This window comes from Epinephelus lanceolatus, chromosome 1 (assembly GCF_041903045.1).
Source record: "Epinephelus lanceolatus isolate andai-2023 chromosome 1, ASM4190304v1, whole genome shotgun sequence".
Classification (NCBI taxonomy): domain Eukaryota; kingdom Metazoa; phylum Chordata; class Actinopteri; order Perciformes; family Serranidae; genus Epinephelus; species Epinephelus lanceolatus.
Window position 1 is genome coordinate 491,769 of NC_135734.1, and position 25,909 is coordinate 517,677.

At 41.3% G+C, this 25,909-nt stretch overlaps 1 protein-coding gene across 1 annotated transcript in view; it reads left to right on the plus strand.

Annotated features, from left to right (window-relative positions):
• The window catches only part of LOC117251027 (dihydropyridine-sensitive L-type skeletal muscle calcium channel subunit alpha-1-like), a 590,852-nt gene that overhangs the window by 309,700 nt on the left and 255,243 nt on the right, over positions 1-25,909 (plus strand). Inside the window, exons 28-34 of the mRNA XM_078166193.1 lie at positions 15,498-15,581; positions 18,037-18,084; positions 20,537-20,563; positions 20,660-20,785; positions 20,871-20,936; positions 21,370-21,461; positions 23,414-23,573. Coding sequence (XP_078022319.1) covers positions 15,498-15,581; positions 18,037-18,084; positions 20,537-20,563; positions 20,660-20,785; positions 20,871-20,936; positions 21,370-21,461; positions 23,414-23,573 — 603 coding nt within the window. The remainder of the gene's footprint in view (positions 1-15,497; positions 15,582-18,036; positions 18,085-20,536; positions 20,564-20,659; positions 20,786-20,870; positions 20,937-21,369; positions 21,462-23,413; positions 23,574-25,909) is intronic.

A 25,909-nucleotide genomic window follows, 5' to 3' on the forward strand; every position in this document is an offset into this window, starting at 1 on the left:
TTTTGGTTGTAGTAGGCCTTGTGTCCTTCCACGCTGTTTTCTAGATTTTTCTGGGCAAAGGCAAATGTGGCCTTTAACAGTCTGTTCAAGTCAGTCATATACTGATGGGTCGTATATGCTGTTGTGATGTTAGCCTCACCTGGCTGGTAGAGCAGGTGTAGGGGGAGGGTCATTTGTCGACCCGTCATCATTTGGAAGGGAGAAACTCCTGTTGTTTGGTGGGGAGTGGCTCTGATGGTCATCAAGACCAAAGGCAGTTTTACATCCCAATCTTTGTGGTTGGATGCCGCATACTTCTTTAGTATTTGGACTATTGTTCGGTTCGCTCGCTCTACCTGTCCTGAAGCCTGAGGGTGATGACTGACGTGGAAGTTGGTCTTGGTCTTCCATCTCCCAGAGATGTTGCATGGTTTCAGCGGTGAAGTGTGTCCCCCTGTCTGAGTCGACGCGACTGGGCAGACCAAACTGAGAGAAGACGTGGTTCATCAGTAAGTATGCAGTGGTTTGGGCTGTGTCATTTGGGGCTGGCAGGCCCTCCACCCATTTGGTGAAAGCACAAGTGACTGTGAGGAAATATTTATTTCCTTGGGTTGATTTGGTTAGAGGCCCCACCCAATCAATCTGCAAGTCTGACCATGAGAAAGCAATGCCTCTTCGCTGTAAGGGAGCTCTGTGGAGCAGTCTTGATGGTTGAAACTGGCAGCAGACCAGACAGCCTCTGATGTAGTCTGTCACATCTTTCTGCATGTGTGGCCAGTATGCCACCTGCTGGAGAACTTTATATGTTGCTTTACTTCCTTTGTGTTCTGCTCATGGGGAGTCACGGGCATGCATTAACATTACCCCCCTGTGGCTCTGAGGCACTACAAACGCAGGTGAAGCGAGTGTATCAGAGACACGCACCAGAAGGCCGTTGACGACACGTAGCGCATTGTACAGGTGCCGCAAGCCGGTAATGGATTCAAGATCATTGCCGGAGACAGTATGGACAGCAGGATCAGACAAGGAAAGCAGCATTTTATTGATGGCAGGATCAAGAGACTGGAGGGAAACCAAATCAGAGTCAGTGAAGGCAGGAGTGACCGCGAGAGGAGCCCGCACAGGCGCGGCAGCTGGAGTGGAGGCTGCTGCTTGAGGCCGAGTGATTGCATAAACCGAAGGGGTGGGAGGGATGGGAAAAGCTTCTGGGCAGAGTTGCCAGGGTGTCCCGTTGATGGCCCCTTGTTTAGCCAGAGAGTCCACTTGGTCATTGAGCTCTTTGTCTTGGCCAGGTGCATGGGAATGTCCTTTGACTTTTTTCCAGTAGACCTGCATGTCATGTGTTTCGACCAGGTGATCACAGGCCATGAAGAGCTCTGTGTCGAACAGGTTTCCTGTTTGACGTTATGAGGCCATTGTGTTTCCACGACAGCAAATGGCAGGAAAAACATTCGTTTTGATGCCATGGTGATGTCGGCGAGGTTTCAGAAGTTGTGCTTGGCATATCGTCTTCCCTAGTAATCTCTGGTGGGTAGACTTGAGCCTTGAGTGACACTGACTCGGTGTCAGAGCACAGCAATGAGCTGCACCGTGTTGAGGAAGGGAGATAGGCAGAGGTTGAGGAAGGGAGATAGGCAGAGGTTGACGAACCTGTGCCCAGATGTTTAGTCGTTTGAAATCAATTAGTGGTTCAGACCGATTGAGAAGATCCTTGCCGACTAGAAGAGGAATGGTGTCGAGAGATGACACGTACACGGGGTGGACAAGAATCATTGGTCCGACAGTCAGCTGCACCAGTGTCATGACTTTCAAGGTGGTGCTATGCGGACCGTATGGTTGGACCTTGAAAGAGCAGGTCTGCAGTTTCAATCCCTTGTTGGAGCGAAGTGCTATTGCTCGCAGTGTATTGAACAGGGTCGCTGACATCAAGGTGATATCTGCGGCGGTATCAATGGGTGCTTCATGCACAAGTGCGTCTTCAAGCATCATGGATAGATAGAATTTACGAGCGACCCCTTTCTCGGTGAGGTGGTACAAGAACTGTTGGAAGAGTGGTTCACCCTGTATGGTTAGGGAGTTCTCCTTGGAAGAATCATCTTTTGAGTCCAGTTGAACCACCAAGACAGCACTGGGAGGTGTTAACTGAGACAAGTTTTATTCAGGAGAATTGGACTGGACTGTCGTGACCCTGTAAGGTTGGTCGAGCGGTGGGCAAAAGGAAGAGGACTTTAAACTGTTCAACAGTCCAATTTTTTATTTCCCTTTTCTTTTCCAGCAGTGGGTTAGGTGCGGCAATATGTACAGTGCAGTTCAGCTGGCCAAAACTGAAGAAAAACTAAAACAAAAATCAACTCTGCACCGGACTATGCCCCCTTTAAGTTTGGGCCCCTGGCAGTAACAGCCGCTGTGGCTGGCTTGCTAGACAGATCTCAGAAAACTCGAGAGAAGCTTCCAACTCCTGCATATATAGACCGTAGCTCCTCCTACACATGGGAAATACAATTAATAAATCAATTAACAATCAGCAGTGATTAATTCATACTCTTCAGAATACTTTTTATAAGCCAACAGTGAAGAACATTGCTACACACTCCAAAAGAGTAAAAATGTTCTTAAACTGCTCAAAATCAACACTTGCACAAATATCTCCCCAAAACTCCCCCTCATCCATACTACACTTGGCACATTCCCCCAGGAACTTGACTATAAAAGGAATCCAGATGGGTGGGGTCTGGTTTGGCAGTTCCTGAGTCCAAACCAGAGGTTGGCCAAGTGCAGTCTAGAGGAGAGGTGAGACACACAAAAGAATTAGTCAAATAAAGAGATTTAAAACCACAATATTGTCAGACTTTTCTTCCTGACTTCATGTAAATGTGCCTGTGACACTGAAGCACCAAAACAACTACACACCTACAACTACCAGGTTTCAACCTTAATTGTGCTAATTACCAACCCCAGACACCTGCCGGCTAGATGGTGTGTGAAAGTGCCTGGAGGTGGACAAGCATTGTGTGTGTTTGTCTTTTACCATTAGAGGTCACGGGGCATCCCCGTGACAGACCCAGTTTGAAAGCAGTGCAGGCTCGGGTTCACAGGAGTCCAAATACCTTTCTTCAGCCTCTGCCTCAGGTGAGTGGGTCAAAACGGCCTGAGGGGAGGGTTCAGAGCATGCAGAGGTGACGGAAAAGAGGTCGGCTTTATCCTTTTTCTCTCGTGTTGAGTTTTCTCTCTAGCGTTGAGTTCTTCCTCACTAAGATCAACTTTTGTAGACTTACATCTGGAGTCATTGTCCTTCTTTGTTTTTTCTTCAGACGGATCCTGCTTTAGCGGTTGTTTGTCCTGGAGGTAAGTGTCTTGTACCTTATGTCGGTCACTTTCCTTGCGGTCCCGGGCCGGACGGTTCTCCCATTGGTTTGGTGAAAACTTATCTGATCCGTAGTTGGGAAAATGGTGATTCCCCTTAAACTTTGGCTTCTGGTTCTGACTCGACCAAGGTGGTCATGAGTAGCCATTACTTTGATGGGCTGGTTTAGGTGGAGGTGGTTTTTCTGTCCGACCAGGCTGATGAGTTTTGGGAGGGGTTGTGCAGTGGTCATATGGTTTGCTGTTAGAAACCCCTTCCAACTCCAAAGTTGTAGCTTCGAGACTCAAGATTGTATTGGGTTCTCCGTGTTTAGTCACGTTTTGTTTTTGTTTAGTAAAACCCTTTAAAGCGAGTTCTCGTTGGCGTCGACTTGTTAAAGTACAAGGACATGCCGCAACACCAAGATGGACACTAGTGGTGGGATGGAGGTTTTGGATAAAGAGAGCCTTGAAATGCAGGTCCTCCTCCATCCCAGGTTCATTTCTGGAACCAAAGTAGGTGAGACGCAGACGATGATAGTATTGCTGAGGAGATTCGTTTCTTCCCTGTTTGACTGTCATGGCAGAGGTCAAACCAGTTTGTGAAAGGTAGTCAGAGAATTCCTCAAGCAATGCTTGACAAAGAAGGGGGTAGTCAGTCCTGATATAATCAGGCTGGCGGTCAATGAAAGCGCTGAAGTCTCGACTAGAGGTCACCTTGATAAGGTAAATCTTGTCGTCGACTGTGGCGTTTGGAAATTTCCGTAGATAGAAGTCGATATCTCTGAGGTAGAGATTGGTGTGATGTGAACCACCAAGATTGGGTTCAAAGCGAGTTATGTTGCTTGCGATTTTATCGAGGTGTCTGTCTGAGGGACCCTGCGCAAAATGAGCACCCACAGTCGGGTGGGGCTGTTGAGTGTAAATGTTACTTACCTGTTTCAGTGGTGGTCGGGTGTCCCGGGAATGGGAGACCTGATCAGGTGGAAACAGTGGGGCGGGTCGCACAGGCAGATCTCTGCTTGAGGGACCCTGCGCAAGGTGAGCACCAGTCGCTGGGTCGGGATGTCGAGTGAAGGCCCCCCCAGTTTGATCAGCTTGGGGCCGGATGTCCCGAGAACGGGAGGCATGTTCATGCGAGAGCAGTGGAGAAGATTGCAAGAGTAGGTCTTCCTGAGATGATTTCAGAGACTTGGTATTTCTCTTGGCTTCAAGGGGAGGTTCATCAAGAAAGGCTCTGCGGCTTTGGCTCTGTTCAAATGAGTACTGTAACTCTGTCTTTGCATCTGCCATTTCTTCTTCTTTGATAAACTGTTGGCATTGCGACTCAGCAACTTTGTCTTTGGCGTCCACCAGTTGTCGCTGATCTGCTCTTGATCAATATCTTTATACTTAGACTGGACTTTGACTTGGGCTTTCAAGTCTCTTATTTCCTTGAAGGCTTTCTTGAGGAGGCTCTTGGCCTCATCACGTTCTTCAGCTACTACTGTGAGCCTTTGTGTGGTTGCAAATAGTTCCATGTCACGGTCATGGAGGTGGCTGACCAACTCTGCGTTCTTACCTTGCAATTCAGTATTCTCTTCATCTTTTGAAGTTGCACCATCAGCGTCCCCCTGTGAAGTACTGGGCCGAGCTTTCAGCTCGCTAATGTCTCTTTCTGCTTTGGCCAGAGTCTGGTGAGTGCTCTCGAGTGTTTGTTTGAGGGCTCAGCTGCCATCACAACTGCCATTTTTCCTAACATCTCAGTTAGTGTCTGGTCTTTTAGTGGGGTGACTAAAGCTGTGGTTGTCAATAGTGACAGTATAGCTTCAAGTTCTGAAGGTTCAGTTTTCTGGATGTCATTTGCAAAGCTAGGTATCAAGTGTTTAGTCATGTCCACCAGCACTGGCTCGAGTTCATCAAGGGGGTCTCCCTGGCTTGAGGGTTCAGGAGAGTGACCTGTAGCCATGTTGGCTTTAGCTTAGGCTTCAGGTACAAGGAGTTTGGTTAAAGAGTTTTGACCTTTAGGTACAGATCAGTGGGAACACAAAGCGTGTCAAATTGAGAGTGTCTATCACTAAGTGTAGTATGAGAAAGACAAAACCAAAAGGATTTTTTTATTTATTTATTTTTTTTAAATGTGTAGAGTGTGTTAATATTTTGTTTTATTAAGTTTTATTTTAATTTGAGTTTTATCATGATATCAAAATTGTGTAAATTGGTTTCTCTCTCTCTATATATATATATATATAGATCGATAGATATGTGTATGTTTGTTAGCTTTACAAATCAATAGTGCTATTAGTAGTTATAGAAAATCAGATTGGTAAATTTAAATTTTTCGTTTGAGATGAAAAATAATTATTATTAAATATTATTATTATTTTGAGGAAGTAACTTTCTGCAGTTAACAGTCACATAAACAGTCAATAGTAACTAGTGAATTTTCAGTAACTAGAGTGGTTAGTCTATTTAAAATTTCCGGTGAAGGGAAAAAAAAGAGAATCACATAGCACAGTTTGTAATTAATCACAATTTAGATCAAAACACACAAAATAAGCCACTTATTTATGAATGGTAAGACAACTCTGTGTGTTTAAATACCCTTTACAATGAAATCAGGCTTAATATAGGTTAACTCAGATTTAAAAGAAATTGTTTTGTATAATGATAAGAATATAAGATAATGGGATGGCAAAGTTAACCAAACTTAACTTAAATCAATGCTAGTTCTTTAAGACTCATCAATTGTACACAGTTTGAATTTGTGAACCAAACTCAGTTAACTAAACAACCAGGAGAGGGCGCTGTTCAATTTGCAGACTCGATGTAATGAGGGACAGCAATCAGAGAGGGCGCTGTTCAATTTGTAAATTTAATGTAATGAGGCACAGCAACTGAAGAGGGCGCTGTTCAACTTTAAATTCAATGTAATGAGGCACAGCAACCTAAAGAGGGCGCTGTTCAATTTTAAATTCAATGTAATTGGGTAGAATAGCCCGAGAGGGCGCTATTCTGAGGAAGTACTAAATAGTGGAAGAAGATTAGGGCAGGAAGTGACGGTTTAGCACCGCCCACTGAGTGGCTTGTCCTGTTTTTGCTTCAGAAGCTCACAGCCATTCAAAACACCCAGGGCAAAACATCGTTGGCAATCATATTGCAGCAGTTTAGAATTTCACTAAACCCACACACAGATGAGCATGGCGGCTTCACCCGTTTAGCACAGTTACCCAGCAGGGCAATCAGCTAACACTTTATCGTTCGGCAACGATTTCATTCACTCTTACCAAAGCAGTGAATCACTTTAAAGCTCAGCAACAGACAGTGCTGTTCCAACACAAGCGTTATCATAGCAACGACAGTAACAACAACCTCTTCACTGCCGTCAAGCAGCTGTCTTGGCAAGGTAGCTAATCAAACCAGAGGACACAGAGGGTCTGAGTTAATTACAACTTTCTGGAGTATCGCAGCAAAGCTTAATTAAAACAGGACACGATTATGTTTTCGCGTTTCACGGCAATCCGTGTGTCAAATAGGCCTTTCTTAATGCGTACAGGGCGCTTCATATGCAGATATCTGAAAGATTCGGGTGTCACGGCACCACAATTGAAACATTAAGGCTTACCATAGTTTAGCTCTTAAGTTCCATGTTATAACACAAATATATCATTTACCATGGTCTGAAGGCGAGGATTTAAATCATCTAGCTTTTGGATTTAGTGTCATCCACCCAAACGTTATACTTTACTGCCGTTATTAATGCTTGTTACAAACCCAGCTCTTTATGGGAAAAGGGAAGTAACACACACACACAACCCGATGGAAGGATTACAAATTAAAGTGTATTTATTTATAAAGACAAATGGAAATTAATAATGAAGTCAACAGAAAAGGGCCGCCAGGTGCTGTCAAATCAACAAATAAATATAACCAAAAGAGGACTCCTTAAAATAAAATGGAGCTATCTGTCTAATGTTTGACATAAATCGGGAATAACAACAAATCAGGCAATCTTAAAACAAAACCTAACTAACTGCTCTAGTGAAATGGTGAAAACAAAAATACAAATGGCCAGCACCCCTAAACCTAGTGTTACTAAACAATGTGACAAAAACCTAACCGTGAGTGCAGGTGATCGAAATCAGTAATGAACTTACCCCTGGCCCAAATCTGGGTAATACACAAATCAAGAGCTAACGCTCACAGCACACAAATCAAGAGCTAACGCTCACACTATACAGAAAGCTGAACCACACAAAATAGAGCTTCTAAGGTGTCTGCCAGCGGCTGCAGGGCACACCAGCCGTTTATATCCTTTCCCCGCGCCGTCGCCCTCTGATTGGCGGAGCCCCGCACCAACCCGCCACACCAATCAGTCGCCGGGGAATCCATCCAGGTGCTGGAAGGACACGCCCGCTGGAGACGCTCTGCTGCAACACAGCGGGATAGAACACACATGCAGAGTGGAGAAACAATGCCAACGGCAAGTGTCTAATCAAATTAATAACTCCGTAAATTACTTATTAATTCGTCAGCACGCTTATCAATAATGAATCAATCTCAATATCTGGGTTATGAATTCTCTAGACAGTGATCTCAGCTCCAGTCCACAAGATATATATCACAGACAACGACTTGGCGATAAATGAAAATTTAACTAAATAGGTAACACTGAATAAATGAATAGCAAATGATGATTATATGACACAACACAAAATTAACAGTATATAAATGGAATGAAATGAGAAGTAACACTCGTGTGATTTACTTAGTTTGGCGATAGTGGGAGAGCATGTTAAAACAGCCTATATTATAAAAGGGGATCGCAGGAATGTGCAAAACCATCCACTTAGACCTAATGAAATCTAAATTAAAATCGGGATAATTGACTAAGCCTCCTGTTTGACCTCCCTCTTCACCACACAGCGGCTAACTCAAGTTATGGAAGTTTTGGCCTACTTTCAACAGCGGGGACCAGGTGACGCTCCTTTTGGGCCCCGGGACTGATGCTCCGCTGCTCCTGGGTTTTCCAGCAGACTGGCAGGCTGTTTCACAGCAGGGAGAGCAGTTGAATTTGCGATGTCCTGTGGGTGCCCAATGGGCTGGTTCACGCTGCAGAAGGCCTGTGGGCTGGCCTTATAATAATGTGACGACAATATTGCTGGCCGTTCGATATTGCTATCAAAGTTACTATGACATGTAAAAATGTTGAAAACACTGGAGATAAAAGAAAACTGGATCGATAAAATTTCAAAGTTCAAAATAACTTTGCTCGTGAGCACAAAAGAGTTAAAAGTGTAATAAAGGAACTTACACACAACAAAAAGGTAAAAAGCGAATAAGTACAGCAGAACTCACAGTACAGTAATAGGGAATAACTAACAAAAGACATGAAAAACAAGAGAGGTGACATAAGAGACGAGAACACAAGAGAGTAGAGTAGAGAGAGAGATGCGTCTAGTGCACGGGTATTTGACTGGCCCAAAAAGTGGGCGGCGGCCCTGATAAGGGGGGTTTCCCTCGTGAGGAAAAATATATCCCCATGAGATATAATCAGAGGAAACTTTAATGCTTTCCTCATACGAGGTCATATACTTTGATATGTTACGCGCGAGGGGCGCATACTCTTCCCACTATGGTCAACATTGATTTTTAAAGGACAACTTCTGTATTTTTCAACCTGGGCTCTATTTCCCCATGTGTACGTGTGCGTATGATTCATGGGTAACACTCATTCTAAAATTGGTTCAGTATTGAGCCGCAAAACGAGCTAAAACGGTAATGGGGGCAAATGCGTCCCCTATAAAAGTGCTTTTTTCGCCACTGACCGGTTCAGATCGCCAGTGCTATCTCTGTAAATAGCATATGGTAGCGGCCCTGGGGCAGTGGTGACTGTGAATGAGTGGAGTCAGCTTTCAGTCAGTGTTGGAGCAGAAAGGCGGAAGTTGTCCCCGCTCGGTATTGTAAATGAGTATGTGTGTGTGAAGTGTGTGTTTTTTTGCCACTGACCGGTTCAGATCGCCAGTGCTATCTCTGTAAATAGCATGCTAACTTAGCCTTTCCCTTACCTCTGGGCTGTGTGATGTCATGAGCTCTGCTCCACTGTGTCTATAGCTCTCTCTACTCGTGGGACAGCCCTTTTCTTGAGGAAGAGGTGTTTCAGGATTGGATGTCTTTTCTTCTTCGGCTGGCAGTAGTCATCTTGGGAGAAGTGAGCACTGCAGACCTGATGGTCTGCAAGGCGCAGTGTCTGGACAGGAGTGTTAGCATCCATTTGTAGCACAACTAGCCACAACTTCAGCATTTCGCCGTTCGACAAAGGCAGCCTATGAAAGCTGTATGGGGTGCTGCGCAACATCCTGTTCTTGCGTTCGGGAAAAAGGCCCGTTTATTTGAGCACTCCAAAAACTCCGGTAACACTCCAGGGGGTAGCACGTAAAAGACTCCATCCTCTGACTCTTCTGGCGTAACACACACTTCACACACAAATACTCATTTACATTACCAAGCGGGGACAACTTCCGCCTTTCTGCTCCAACACTGACTGACAGCTGACTCCACTCATTCACAGTCACCACTGCCCCAGGGCCGCTACCATATGCTATTTACAGAGATAGCACTGGCGATCTGAACCGGTCAGTGGCGAAAAAAGCACTTTTATACTGGACGCATTTGCCCCCATTACCGTTTTAGCTCGTTTTGCGGCTCAATACTGAACCAATTTTAGAACGAGTGGTACCCATGAATCATACGCATACATACACATGGGGAAATAGAGCCCAGGTTGAAAAATACCTAAGTTGTCCTTTAACATCCAGTTAAACATACAGATTAACATTAAATCAGAATACACTTATTATGCCGTGATATCAGCTAGCTACATCAAATACACACTCTGATTAATTCAATGACAATATATAATGAGAAACAAAATGAAGGAGCACATATTCATGCAACAAGTTGATTAATAATACCTAATTATATCTTCATTAAAAATATATAAAGTTGACTTCCTTAGGGTAACTCTTCTTAACTCCGCCACAAGATGGCAATATGGCTACATGTTACAGAGTTGAAACTAATATTGAATTCTACACATATCAATCTGGTGCTTTTAAAAGGTTTGAAGCAAAGTACCATTAAGAAAAAAAACATGATCATGTGCATGTACAAGTCAGGACATGTCAAACGGTCAACAAAGAGAAACAAGAATAATAATTACTTGCAACATACATTTCAGTCTTAGCACAAAGACACATTTGTCCAGCGATTGGCAGCGTTGTGGCCCCCCTGGGGTCACATGAAGTGGCAGGATGCGGTCATCAAAGGGTGCATTGTTTTTCAAAGCAGAGCTGGTAATCAAAGCATTACCTCCGGGTGTAAAAGGGGACCCCCTTTATAAGTTAAAGCAATACTGTGTAGTATTTTCTCCTTAAAATATCAGTTTCAAAGTCTATCTATTGGTGTGCTGGATTATTACAGAGAGAATGGCACCTCTCCCATTCCCACAGAGCGGCCCTGGTGGCCTGCATTTAGACTATGTAACTTTTGGCACCGGGACGCGGCTCTCTCGCGAGAAGTACGTTCGGCTTTACGGCACACACGGAGCTTTTGGATAAAGAGAAGCCGGCTAGCCCGGCTAGTTAGTGTTTACAAACGTGGCTGAGGCTAAGAGACGCAAGAGAACGATGTCGGAGGATGCCAGGAATAAAAAACAGAGAGAGTGACCGAGCACGGAGCAAAACTAGGGAAAATATAGGACCAGCTTTTTCACGTTGGAGAGAGCTAATGGAAAAAGAGGGCTGCAAGTCCGATGCCGAGATGGCTATGTTGCTGATTGAGAGGTGAGTTATATGCTCGTTTTCATGCCTTTTTTAATTTGTCACACATTGTTTTTGTTGGCTCTGTTATCGTGTGTAGTCACAGTCACTATATATAGTTACCAAAACGTTATTGTTTCAAACATAACCCCATTCAAATAATGTAAACAGGGTTAGCCCAGGTAGCGTTAGCATTTCACAGCCTGAGTTAGTATGCACCTTTTCAGAGTTATGTATAGCAAACTTTATGCTTCACGGCGAGAAAAGTTGTTGACTTACTAGCGATTATTGTTTGAAAGCAAAGTCAGCCCATGTCAGGTTTATACGCTGGCGTTATACCATCGTTTTATTGATCTTGTCCCGAGTTGAGGTTACAATAGCTACTACGTCTGCTAACGTTACTTTTAGGAGCGGTGCTTGCGCATACTTTGTTGTAGGGAAATAGTTTTAATTCAACGCTGTTGGAGACTTCTATGTAAACCTAATCATAACTAATGACTTTATTTATTCCAGCTTTGTAAATAGACGAGTTGTATCAACTCCAGGCAAGGGACATGCAGAACCCCCAGCCCTGTCCTTGTCCAGCTTGACGGAGTCAGACCGTGAAAGGTATGTTTTCATTCAGTAAAGTTGTCACTTCTAAACAAGTACACTTCATTGCATGGTCAGATGTGAGTATTTTATTGTTTTCTGAATTAGGAGAAAAGAGTTTGCCATACAGGGTGTGCAGCCACTGACTGAGGAGGCAGAAAATGTCTTAGAATCCAGGTAAATTTTTATTGCATCTGTGACAAAGACACATTTGTGTTGTCAAAATATTTACATTCTAATCTAAATTGTATGTTTGTGGTCTGGTTATAGCATGCATTCCCTGAAAATTACTGCTGAGGAGCAGCATGACTGACATGATGAGGAGGAGATCAATGATTTGAGAAATACAATGTAAGTGGCTGTCAGTGAGTCATTTTGTCTTATTTTGTTTTACTGGTGTGTAATTCCAATCTGTTGTGTTTATGTATGCTCATGTGCAGCATTGACATCAATGATCCTGGTCAGAGAGGTTCAGGAGAAGAAGGGGACAGCTCTGATGAGGAATATATTCCTCCTCTTCATTTACGGTATGTTTTACTTATTGTTTGTATATCAAGTAGAAAAAAATGATGTATGATGTCACAGATAACAGCATTGCAGTAAGTAAGTAAAGACGATGTAAAATTTTAATTTATGATTTCATCACACTTATTTGGCCACAAAAACTTCACTGTCAAGTTGTGCATAAGCTGCTGTTTTTGCTTCATCTCTCCCTCCATTGCCCCTCTCTGCTCTCTTTTCACATCAGCTCCTCTACTTGATTGTCAACCCACAAGATTCAGCCTCTCTGCTTTCTACCTTTCTCCCATGATAGCATTTTATTTAGCATATATTACTTGCACTCCTAAACAATATAATTTGAATTAACATGGCTGCACTGTTTGTTACAGATCCGGAGCCCTAAATGCCCTAAAAGAGAACAAAGACTATGGCTACATCCCTGAACTACAGAAGGCCATTCTTTCAAAGAGGCTTCAGAGTGGAATGGGCCTTCCCAAGAGACAAAGTCTGAGGCCTGGAGATCCAAGGCACCTGGGTCTGCTTTCCGCATCACAGCCACCTCCTACATATGAACTGGTCAAAACTAAGGTGTCACGTGGAGATGCAGGTCCTCGTGATGACAGCTAAAACTTTGATTGCCTGTTGTAGCTGTCTCAGGACTCAGGCCCACCAGGCATTTTTTTCAGGACAGAATAATATAATTTACGGACATAATCTCTTGTTCATATCTTGTCACAATCCCTAAATAAATAAATGTTGCTCTAATTGCAAATTATCCTATATCTCTGGTATTTTATGTTATCACAACCTGTTTTCTCATAACTTCTCACTTGACTAAAAATCTCTGGGAGATGCTCTGCATTTGTTGTTTTTCACAATGAATATAATTTAGATTGTAAAGTAATAAATTTTTATTCTGTAAACAAGGACACAACTCAACATTTCTATGATTTGTACATAATATTAACAATATAAAAAAGTTATGTAACATAATGAAAAAATAAATAAATAACAAAATAAAAGGTATAAAAATAAAAACTATTTACATTGACAGTGTAGTCAGGCTATAAACTGTAATTCACACCAGCCGGCACACAAGAAATCCTGTGTACTGGCCTGTTGGGTCAGGAAACTTATCTCTAATCTTCCAAACAACACAGCTTGGGATGACCACCCGGTTTCCTTCCCCTAAGCGGCCATGCTGCCACAGGACAAACTGTCTATATGCAGCATGCCGGAACTGTCTCTGCTCCACTCCAGGCTCCTGGTGGTCATCGATGGCAAATATGTCGTTCCAGGCTGCCCGGGCCAGCCGCAACAACCCCTCTTCTAATATGTAATATGCATGTGTGCCATGTTACTAATACAGTTTGGAGGTGCCTGACGGCAGCAGAGCTTCTCCAGGTCTGTAGGCATATCTCTGCAGTTTGTGCAGATGCACCAGTGCAGCTAGGGCTCATCTGGACCACCTGGACTTGAACGCTCAAGTAACGCCATCACATCAAACATCAGGCCTGGCAGTCTGGTCATGACCTGCTCCAGAAGCATGACCATCTGTGGTGGAGTCAGGGCTTGCCTACAACATAAAGCATTTATTTTATGTAATAAATAAATAGCTGGGTACATACCTATATGCAGTTGGTAATAACTCATGTAAAATTCGTGCAAATAACAAACCTGCATGTCAGCTGTCCTTCTCTCCTGCAGGTCCTGCAGCCACCTTTGGTCATCTTCATCTCCCCCTCCCCCTGCCTCTGGATCCCTCACCTCCCTTCCCCCTACCTCTACCTCTCCTCTGACTTCTACCTCCAGAAGCTGTTTCTCCAAAATCAGAGGAGGCTGAAGTCGAGGTTGAATCCTAACAACAAGACAAAAGATAACTGTTGTAAAAACAAGCCTCAAACATTGTGACCAATGCATAAATAAAACGTTACACAACAAAAGTAAGGTTGTAAACTGTTTATAGACTACTAGCCAACATTGACATATAATGGTCTGACTCACGGATAATTAGAAAGCAACAAACGAACGTTAGGGTGTAAAGTTGCATCCCAAAAATTATTATTCATAACACATAGCGGCGTATGTTGTAAACTAGAGCTATCTGTGTTATCATTGTATCATGTTTACGAGATTTCCTGGATGACGGGAGTTATCTAATCCAACTTAGATAACTGGTCACTGGTTTACAATCAATCAATCAATCAATCAATCAATCAATCAATCAATCAATCAATCAATCAATCAAACAAACAAACAAATAAATAAATGTTACACCAGTAAGTTGGCTTTGTAATTGTCTTTCCACAGGTAGCCCAACCCTTACAAGTTTTGACCCTTAGAAATATATGTCAACCAGCAAGTAATAAATTACCCTCTCTAATGTAAATGCCGTGATGTAGTTGTGATCTGCAGACATCAAGCCAACATTTTGTTTACATACTAACATGCTCCACATGCAAACATTATGCTAATAACAGGCTAAAAATGCTAGGAAAGTCATATTTGTGCCAAAATCCGGTAATATTACTGTACCTTGTCGGTCGACATTGCTCCTCTTTGTATTTAGAGCCTCAGGTTGCAAACAAATACACAGTGTTTCTGAGTGGGAGGCGATGTCTCAGCTGGCAACAGCGCTCTGTGTGTTTTACGACAGTGGTGTTGTGCTTGTACTTGCTTTAGTGGCCTTTAGTGGCCGCTAAAGCGAACGGAACTGGATTTCTACATAATGGGGCTTTAATGACTTACAAAGTCATTTGAATTATCTCACATGATCTTCTTGGAGACAGGCAGACTGTCTTTCTCCTGACTGGGGTCAGTTCGGGGGCAGGGCAATAAACATCTGGCCTTGCTGAGGATGGACTTATCAATGTGCCCCTACAATGGGTTTACTGCATCCTTTCAATTTGAGGGCATCCCCTGTTTGTCCCAAACACGATTTCTGTTGTCCATGGGAAGACTGAATGCTGTTAGAAGGTTCGATAGTATTAACTAACATCAAAGTAAAAGAGCAGAGCATCTACATTACACTATATACACCTTTTACAACAAAGACCAAATACTCGCTCAACAAGCAACTCTACTGACTGACATGAATCACATGGGGATCTGATTTTGCCAGTGATTTCTGGGCACACTTTTTATATATACATATATATATACATATATATACATACATGTGTATATATATACACATTTGTGTATGCGCTATGATGAGTAAGATATAAAGGCAAGTGACATTCCAAGACAAACACATCAACACTCAACTTTTTTTTTTTCTCAAAGGGTTATTTTGGAGACCCATGGAATGTCTTTGATTTTGTCATTGTCATTGGAAGTGTTGTGGACGTGATCCTGAGCGAAATTGATGTGAGTACCAATGCCTTGCTCTCTCTCATCTTCTTTTTTGTTTTTTGCCTCTCTCTCTCACACACACACACACACACACACACACACACACACACACACACTTTCATAATATGTTCATATATTTGAACACTTACATTTGGTTATGAGGTATTTTGAGACATTGCATAGACCTTGCTGCTAAGCCTAACTTAAGTCATCAACTGTACATATCTATCCCCCTTTTAACAAGCTGTTTCAATGATGAATGCAATGACGATATGGCCAGATTTGGCTAGACAAGCCATGGCAGTGGTTACTTTTTCTGAAAATGTTCCCCATGTGTGACCTGTGACAGAAAGACATTTGAAATAAAATGTAAGCACATGTTAATTAGTGGTCAGTGTCCAACAAATGTTGTAGCAGCCATTTTTAAGCCATTGTTAAAGACCAGCAAACAGCTGGTTGTATCAGCTGTTTGTAAGTTCAGACTTAGCTTACTTCTAACATAGGTGCTTAGTAAGTGGTTTATGAGGGGCTGGTGTAACCCGGTCCTGGAACAAAAATCAAATGAGGTTTACATTCTGCTACTCAGTGGTTTATTTTGATTATATAAACAAAATACGACATGCAGAAGTTCCTTCCTTTTCCTTTATTTTATGCATGACAAAACAATAATTCTCAAGGATACATGATATTTTGTGATCATGTCTTCAGTTCTGTAGATACTGTGTTTTATATCTATTTGAATTTCCTCATTTGTTATGTTGATATTTAACTGCCAGGAAGTAGAATATAATGCCTTTATTGTCATTGCATGTAGCATACATATACTCTTTTGTGAACACCATGTTTTAAAATATGTTATGGTCCATTCTCGATAAACCTCCCCAAAAAACACAGTTTCAGCAAATGGTAACACATAGTTTAAAAAAATAGTAAAAGGATATGTATAGAAATATTTGATGAAATATAATTTGTACATAGATCACATTTAACAGTGTTGAAGACTGGGACAAAAAATCCTCTAATAGTAAGTAAGTATATTTTTTTGTCTTCCACCTTTCACAGATAAAAAAAATCACAAAGCACTTTACATTAAATAAAAATATACAATAAAATAGATATAAAAATAGAAATAAAACTGTGGTGACAAACAGCACAGAGCTGACAAGTTAAACCACAGCACCAACAAACAAAATGAGGGCAGAGACACACATATACAAACAATAATTAAAACATATAAAAGGTAATAAATAATGCGGATTATGTGTTCTAACAAAAAGCCTGCCTGAATTAAAATGTTTTCAGCTGCTTCATGAAGTTATCACTGGAATCTAGGGATCACAGCTGTAAGGAGAAAGCATTCCATAAGTTTGAAAAGTCCAGTCACCTCGGGTTTTATAGCGGGTACAAGGGACAGGGGAGGAGGAGGTCAGCAATGTACTGGGGTGTTTGACCATGCAATGCTCTAAAAGTCAGCACTAGAATTTCAAAATGGGTGCAGAATTTAATGGGAAGCCAGTGACGAGTAGATAAAACTGACATGATATATTTCTTGTTAACAGCCTAGCAGCTGTATTTTGGACAGTTTGTAGATGATTTAAAGTTTGATTTAAACAGATGAAAATAGCATTACAATACTCTAAATGAGAAGATATAAAAGCATGAATGATCATCCACATCTTAACCTTGGTTACCACAGATTTTAATTTAGCAGTGTTCCTTCATTGAAAAAAATTTAACGCATAAGCTGGCTGACATGGTTATCAAGTGACAAGGATGGATCAAGGATTACACCTAAATTTTGAAGGTTTTGCTGGACACAAACACTCAAAGACCACACGTACTACTTCATGTCAGGAATATACTCGCCAGGAACAATAACAAAAGCTTTTGTCTAATTTGTGTTTAACTAAAGGCTTAATGGCATCCAAACACAGAGGCAATATGAAGCAGCAGAGCAACTCTGTTTTTACATTTCACATTAAAATAAATAAATCAAATCGATGCATACTGTTGTTAAAATGATTCTGTTAATTCATCCAATACCCATTAATACAGTCTGTACGCTCTCAAACCCTCTACAACCAACTGCATTATCACTTGGCAAAACTAAGTACGCATGCAGTGAAGCTGGCAGCAACCATACGCTGCAGAGATGGAGTCTGTGTAGCAGGTAGAAAACCCCGCTCTGCTCTGCCTACGTGACATGCCCCTTCTGTGCCCGATGTATTTCTGCTGTAATAGAATCTCAAAAACTTGAACTGACAGGGGACATGGGCTTGCTCGTGTAACAAATGTGATTTTACAATCTTCAGTATGCACACAGCTTGAGAATATATGCAGTTTATGTGTTCATCCTTTGTTTTATGAATGGTGACTTTGAATGTTTTTCCTTTTACACACCTCCACAAGTGGAAGCTCTCTTTCTTTCCTCTCTGACATCACTGCTTGAATTTATGTTCCCCTCCCACAGGCAGCACTGGCCTCCTCGGGAGGACTTTACTGTCTTCATGGTTGCGCTGTAACTATTCACTTGACAAAGTTTTGCATGGCATTCGCATGTTGCATGAAATTTGTCTGAACAAGGATTAAACTGACAAAAGTGTTTTAAAAGCCAGGGCCCCCTTTCCCGAAAGCATGGTAGGGTTTAGATGGATGTAAAATCCATCTTATGAACCTTCTCAAGCATATGATGTGTTTAATGGGCAGAGGCTGAGCTCAAATTATACTGTAACAACAACAGGGGTAAACAAGAATTGACTACATAATAACAAGTATTACAGAATCAAGCATTTCAAATATAATAAGCAAACAAGACACAGATGGTAATTATATAGCTTAAGTTGTAGCACTATACTTGGGCAGAAGAGCGTGTGTGTGGAAGAGGGTGAGTGGTGTGTGCCCAGCTGAATGTGCTTCATATTGGAGTGTGTATGTGCAAATGGATGCCTGCACAGACCCCATGGTTACTGAACAGGGTCCCAACGGATCCTTCAAAAGAGAGGAGTGATTACATTTGATGTAGGCCAGAATGAATGAGCGTGTCTTTCTTTTTTCAGTTTATAAGTTTTATTTGACTGGTATCCCACAATAATGACCATATTTGTTTGCATGTTAAATAGGTAGTGTAAACTCTACTTGGTGGGTTAATATGTCTTTTGTGGTTGTGATCTGCATTTTTAACCTTGAAGAAAAACGTGTTTATCCAGCTTTAGGTTTGAATGCTACACTGAGGTAAAAGGAAACCAAAAACAGCGAGCAAGCAATGCAGGCTCAGTAGAGAAGGACAAATATCATGATTGGCTGAAACAATCCAGCTAGTAATATGAAGTGGGGTGTGAAATTGGTCCCAAATAATTCAACCTTGGGTTGTAATGGGTTGTAAATCAATGGATTCTAACATTGAAATATTAAAGGCACAGGTGTGAACGTGCAATCCAAAATATGCCCATCAAGTTGTTTGCTGCTGCTGGTTTGATGTCCACTACAAAATTGTCCACTTTGGCAAAGCCTTCAGGTCCACTGCCAGACAGCATTCAGCTCTTTTTCCAAACAACCACTTTGGAGGCAGAAGTGACGTATGTTTTAGGTACAGTAACTTAACACCACTTATCAATCCAATGAAGATACACACATACATTTCTCCATGACATTTATGTGAAAGTTTTAGTTACTTTTCAAATGACTGTCCCCCTCCTGCTTGTTAAAACTATGTACCTCCAGATATGTTGAGTTTGAATGTTTGTGATAGACTGAAGGATGAAGTGTTCCTATACATGTTAAGAAAAATCTCCTTCTTCTTAAGCAAAATAAACTCGTAAGGAACCCTTTAAGATCAGCTGGAAAATGCATCATAATATAGCCAACAATTTCATACCGAACAATTTTGTCCTTCAAACCACACTTTGTGATGGGTGTGTTTTTAGCATGACTTAGAGACAGTTCAGTATGCAAAGTTACTTAAAAAGTTAATTCATCTCCACACAGCTGACATTAAAAGAGTGTTCTGAGAAAACACTCTTAACTCTAAAGATCAATCATTATAAGGAAATGGGGCCCTGCAGTGTTATCTATATGCTTGTACAGAAGCTGCTGAGATCTGATATTTTGCTGGGATGTTCTTTACCTTAAAAAAAATTCAGCTTTCTGTTTCGTAATGCTTAGGCTTATGGCGAATGGTGACACAATGGACTGCAAACTAATACAGGATACAGGTTGTCTACTGACAACTTTATTTGAATGAAAACATTGATAACAACATTGAAAGTCTTTATTTTTTGTTGGTTTAACAGACTGTTAAGTAAAACTAATAATTAATTAAATTTAATCAAATGAATTTCAGAATTGTTTAAGGAATTCTGACCTTCCTTTTCACTTATTTTCCAGGATTATGAGGGGGATTCCGAGGTGGTTTTTATTGTAGATGATACTGTAGAATAAATCTTACCTTTATTCTGGGATAACTCTACTCTGGTATACCTGCTTGACTGATAAAAAGGCACTAAATGTCTTCCTTTGGAAATATTTTATATTTTATATCAACTGTGAATGATTTTGACTGGCTGATTTGTTGTGGTAATAATAACAGTCATTTTTAGGCCCATATATTAGCAAATTCATACAACAGTCTTGTCCTTAGTTTGGCATAATTTTGCATGGATTTTACTGATATTATCCTCTCACTGACTGGACACTTGATCTAATTAATTTAGCAATAATAATAATAATAATAATAATAATAATAATAATAATAATAATAATAATAATAATAATAATAATAATAATAATAATAGCAGCATGTTGAATATCTTTTTTTCTTTGAACAAGCTGCTTTATCCTTTCTGAAATGATCAGATGTGATTGTGTTGGCAGTCACAAAATTTGCAACGTTAGCAACAGTTTAAAACCTTGGATCTATGTACCAAAAAGTGTGTTTGTTGAAGCCAGTAGAAAATATGTATTTGTATCTACAGGAAGTGGATCCAATGCAAGCAATTGCAGTGAGTTGCATTAATTTGTTTTTAATTCAAGTTTTGTAGAGTTTAGGAGCTGGCACTATGCGATGCTTAATTTGTGCTCTGTCTCTATCTGCAAAGTCTTCTGAGAACATGAGCGTATCGGTCACATTCTTCAGATTGTTTCGTGTCATGCGTCTGGTGAAACTTCTGAATCGTTCCGAGGGAATACGGAATCTTCTGTGGACCTTCATCAAATCCCTTCAGGTCAGTGTCATCTTTCAGCATCATTCAGCCTGTGCTGCAGAATTATTGTGTCTGTGTGACAGTGTCTTTGGTCTTTGTGTTGCAGGCTCTTCCCTATGTGGCCCTGCTCATTCTCATGCTGTTCTTTATATACGCTGTGGTTGGAATGCAGGTACACACACACACACACACACACATACACACACACCTTAAGCAATATCGCATGAGAGGCCGTACTGTTGTACTGAATATCAGCACAGATGTGGTCATAGGCATGAGGTTGCAGTTTCACTTATGAACCATGTCCTGTTTAGCTGGATGTTAGCAATGCAAACTACTGAAATTCTGACACCCAAAAACTATATCTCAAATTAATGATATATTTTAGGCTCTTAATGAACAAAAAGGTGAGATCAAAATTAGTTGTAAATGTAAATTAAAAGCGGATTTTATTAATTTTTATTAAATATGACATTTTGTTACGAAAGGCCATGATGTAAGCACAAAATACCCTTGAAGTTTGTACATTCCATGACTGATTCCAGAATTGATCGCAAGGGAGCCAAGACGTCACTTAAGCTAATATAACTGTCTTTTGTCTACAGATATTTGGTAAAATTGCATTGGTTGATGGCACATACATCAACAGGAACAACAACTTCCAGACATTCCCACAGGCTGTGCTGCTGCTATTCAGGTTGGTAGTCTGTTTTCTCTAGAATACAGAAATCCATAAAACTACTCTGTAACATAACAGCTGGACAGTTTGAGCAGTGCCTGTTTGGTGGTTCAGAACTGGTTCTGTATTCCACATAGCCTTAAACACATGTCTGTTTGGGTGTTTGTGCATTAGCAAGTGCTGGCACAGTGGCCTCTCATACAGAAGAGTCCATGTTTTTGTTGGATCAAAAAAAAGAGTAGTTATTTGTGATTGCGGAACAAGAAAAAATAGTCAAATATATTTGGCAAAACCAGGTCAAGCATTATGTTTGGTGGAAGCTCTCACTTTCGGGTATATGATTAGAGTAGGAGTGCCACGGGGTGTGATTGTACCCAAATGCAGCACACTGAGGCAGGCAGACAGTTGGTAATGACTTTTATTGCTTACACAGATATGCAAAAGTTCAGGGGTATTTGAGTTTAGCTTGATTGTAGTTCCAGCGGTGAGTGTGAATGTGGCAAGAGCAGGCAGGCAATACTTGAAAGCGGTCTGAGAGTTGTGGACTGTATTGTTAGTGCAGGGGGGGTCTCTCATGAGGCTGGTAGTGGGGTGAAGTCAGACATAGCTTACAGAACCAGGAGAACTGAGGGATGCAGGACTGGTGTTGCACCATGCAGCCACAGAGCCGAACCACGAAGGGGGCAGGCAGGACTCTGAGGTAATTACCAGGGCAGAGACGATCGAAGCAGGTCAGGAACAAGCAGGCTCGGCACCGGGGAATCAAGCCAAAAGTGAATGCTGGAATGGTCTCGCATGAAGTCAAAGAACAATCTGACACTGAGGGAAAGGCAGCTGCTGCTTACATGCAGGGAGTGCTGATGAGAAGCAGCTGTGTGCACAGGTGAGTGGAGTTGTCTTGATAAGGGGGGTGTGGCTGGCAGGTAGAGTGGAAAAAACGCAGGGAGAGCAGGGGAGCAGAATGCAGGCTGTGACAAGGAGAGAGGGAACAAAAGAAGAAAGTCCCCACATTTCAATTGTAGACAGTGCAACTTTTAAACTAAAAGGATCAGGGGCTTCCTAGTGCTAAGAGTTGCTCCTAGTGATGAAATTCAAAGACAGTTCTTAGAATTGTGACGTTTTCTTAGATTTCCCCTTAAAGTTAAGACTAGGTCCTTGTAAAACAAACAATGCACAAAAAACCACAGAGGACTACTCTAGTGAAGCCATAAATGTTTATAAAGGCAATAATTGCACAACCAATCACGCACTTGAATTAATAAACACACTGGACTAAAGAACAACTAACTAGAAGCAGTAAATTAAACCATGTTAGTCTATCTGTGCATGTGTGTGAGTGTGATAGAGAGAGTGTGTGTGTGAGGGGAGGGGTGAAAGAGAGGCAAAATGGCAGACGTGACCTTGCGAGGGTCAAGCAACCACAGACCTTAAATGGCAGACCCAAACACATCACCCCAGGTGCTGATAAGACTAAGGCAGAAGATTTGAGCAAGACAATGGTGACAAAGCTCCATGTGCTCCTTTAAGGTATGCACAAGATATAGCATCCAGCGGGGTTGAACACATTGTATGCTCTAACAAGGTAGCCGTGCTTAGAAGTGTGTGTGGAGGCTAATAGCCAGCTCTCCTAAGGAGCTGCTCACAGGACAATTTGTGATTTTAGGTGTGCGTGTGTGCCTTCAAGTGTGCATGTGTAGCAATGGTCACTTTCTTATCCCTCAGAGGCTGGTAGATGAACTGGGGTCAGTCCACTGTCTGCCAGTCCTTGTTCCGGATAGGATTTCAGGTTATACACTAAAGAAAACATACTTATTAGTTATATTTAATTTCTACCAACATAGCCCCTAAATCCTACACACTGAACCTTTAACAAGAATTCAAGACTAAGTAATGAATAAGGTTGCAAACTGGCTTTCAGTGTATCAGGCTAGAGGTGTGATTGGATATATTTTGTTATCTCTGTTGTGCAGATGTGCCACAGGGGAGGCATGGCATGAAGTGATGCTAGCATGTATGTACGGGAGGAAGTGTGACCCCAAGTCGGACTACCTGCCTGGGGAAGAGTACACCTGTGGATCCAACTTTGCCATAATCTACTTCATGAGTTTCTATATGCTCTGTGCCTTTCTGGTAAAGCAACACACACATTCACATGTTCTTAACACACTGTAAAGAGCATCTTAACACTTTACAGTTTCCCACAGAATTTATCAGTGTAGGGTATGAACTACACAACAGACTAAAGTCTGTACTTAGTGATAAACAGAGTGATGGGATGGCTGACTCATATGAACGGTCCATCGCAGGCTTAATGTGCATCGGCAGGTTTGTGTTCTATATATTCGGTGAATGAAATGTCTGTATCGTCATTGTGCTGCATTTTTATAAACTACGATCATCTGATTATATCTCTCACTGCATGCAGGTGCTGTTTCACTCGCTTCTTCTCTCGTTGCTGTTCTTGTACTCAGACAACTTCAGTTACGTCTAGTAATTGCTATTACTGATGGCAGACGGCAATGAAATGCTGGGTGTTTTTGAAAATGCATTGTATTAGATTATGATGTTTATTACAGTTTCAGTAATTTCTTGTGTCTTACATTTGAAACACAGCTCCGCTCAATGGAACGGCTTCAGTCTGCATTGGTCTTTGCCTATCAGAGGCATGGTAGCCTTCAGTGTTGATAGGCTATACTCATGACATGAAACCACTCAGTAGTGCTTTGGGCAGGAGATTGAGCAAAACTACAGAGTGGTGAATGCAGACAGAGACACGCAGCTGCATCAAAGCCAAAGTAGTGGAAAAAAAGGAATATGATATTTGGCAGGCAGTGTTGATTGTGTTGGCTCATTGCTGGCTCTGAATTGAAAGACTGCTTTGCTGGGACCAGAATCAGCTAATACTAGGGGTGGGAGGAAAAATCGATTTTTAGATGCATCGAGATTCTGATGTGAGCATCGATGTGGAAAACTCATAATCGATTTTAATTTTATTTTTATATTTATTTTTATTTTTTAAATTACCGTAACTCCTCAACCATTCGTGCTATCGACATAATTCCAATGGATTCGGAAAGCTGAGAAGCGGAGCTTTCCAGTGATGTCATTACCTGTGGAGGAGGGGAGGGAAGTGAGCACAGCAGGAGCAAAGTGACAGCTGTCGAGTAGAGTGCAAGTTGGAGTGATTTAGCTGTGTTTTAGTGGAGTTTGGGTGGCGTTTTCTTTGTAGTTAATATTTAGTGTGGTAAATAATAGTATTTGTGTTTTTTTGAGAGCTTTTGAGTTTTTTTATGCCATGTTTTTGAATGTTTTTTGCAGTGTTTTCATCATGTTTTCACCATAGTTCGTAGTTTTGCCATTGTTCGTCTTTTTTGCAAAAGTTTCTGTTTTTATAGTTCATAGATACTTATAGTCAGTTATAGTTTTGTAAATAGTGGAGGAGAAATGTCGAGGAGGTCGACAAGGGACAGGGGAGTCCTGTTGAGATTTGTGGATGAAGAGGATGGACCGGAGGAGACTGGTGGAGTGTAGCCATCTCAACCACAGTAAGTAATACAGTTTGTATGCACTGGATACGTATTCCCAGCTTTATTACAATAATGTTTTTCAATATCCAATGTAAATTTTCTTATTGACTCATTTTAGTATCGAGAATCATTTTATAATCGAAATCATTGCCCTCGGAATCGGAACTGAATTGAATTGAATTGTGAGGTGCCTAGAGATTCCCTCCCCTAGTTAATACTATAATAATGTGACTATATTGTTGGAGTGACATAAATCTCCAAATCAATCATACAATTTTACTTTTGATTTTAAGGACATAATTCCATTCAACTTTTTTTCCAATCAAAACAAACAAACGAAAAAACAAAACAAAACAAAACAAACACCAAAAAAAAAAAAAAAAAACCAGCACAGGCGCCAGATAAATCTGCAGGCTCATGTTTTATTTGCCCTGGCAAATGTCATGTCACCTTTTCTGTTCAGACAGTTTAGGTGTTATCTTTTACAGGGCAGCATCAACCGAGTTTGTTCATGTTTGAACAAACCCTCATTGATTTATGGCAAAATTTTGCGAAATGCCATTTCACTTGTTTGGAACTTGTGGTGCTTCCTACTGACCAATTTCAAAATAATTTAACACACATGGTTCATATTTATTATTCAACATACCCTGCAAGTTTTGAAATGATTGGACAATCAATTTCTGATTACTAGTCTGATTTGTGTCATTGCATGCCCATTTATTGCATTTGTGGTGCCCCCTAGTGGTCAATGTTAATAAAACTATCAGGATATGTTCCTGGTACCTCTGACGGAATCACTTGCAAGGTACACGCAACAAGATAATGAATATCACTGTAAGCTAACTAGAAAAATCGATCTGAACACCATTTAAAACATGTGACCTCTAGTATCCAAAAAATGTTTGTGGCAATGGTGATTGCATTTATGTGAAGACT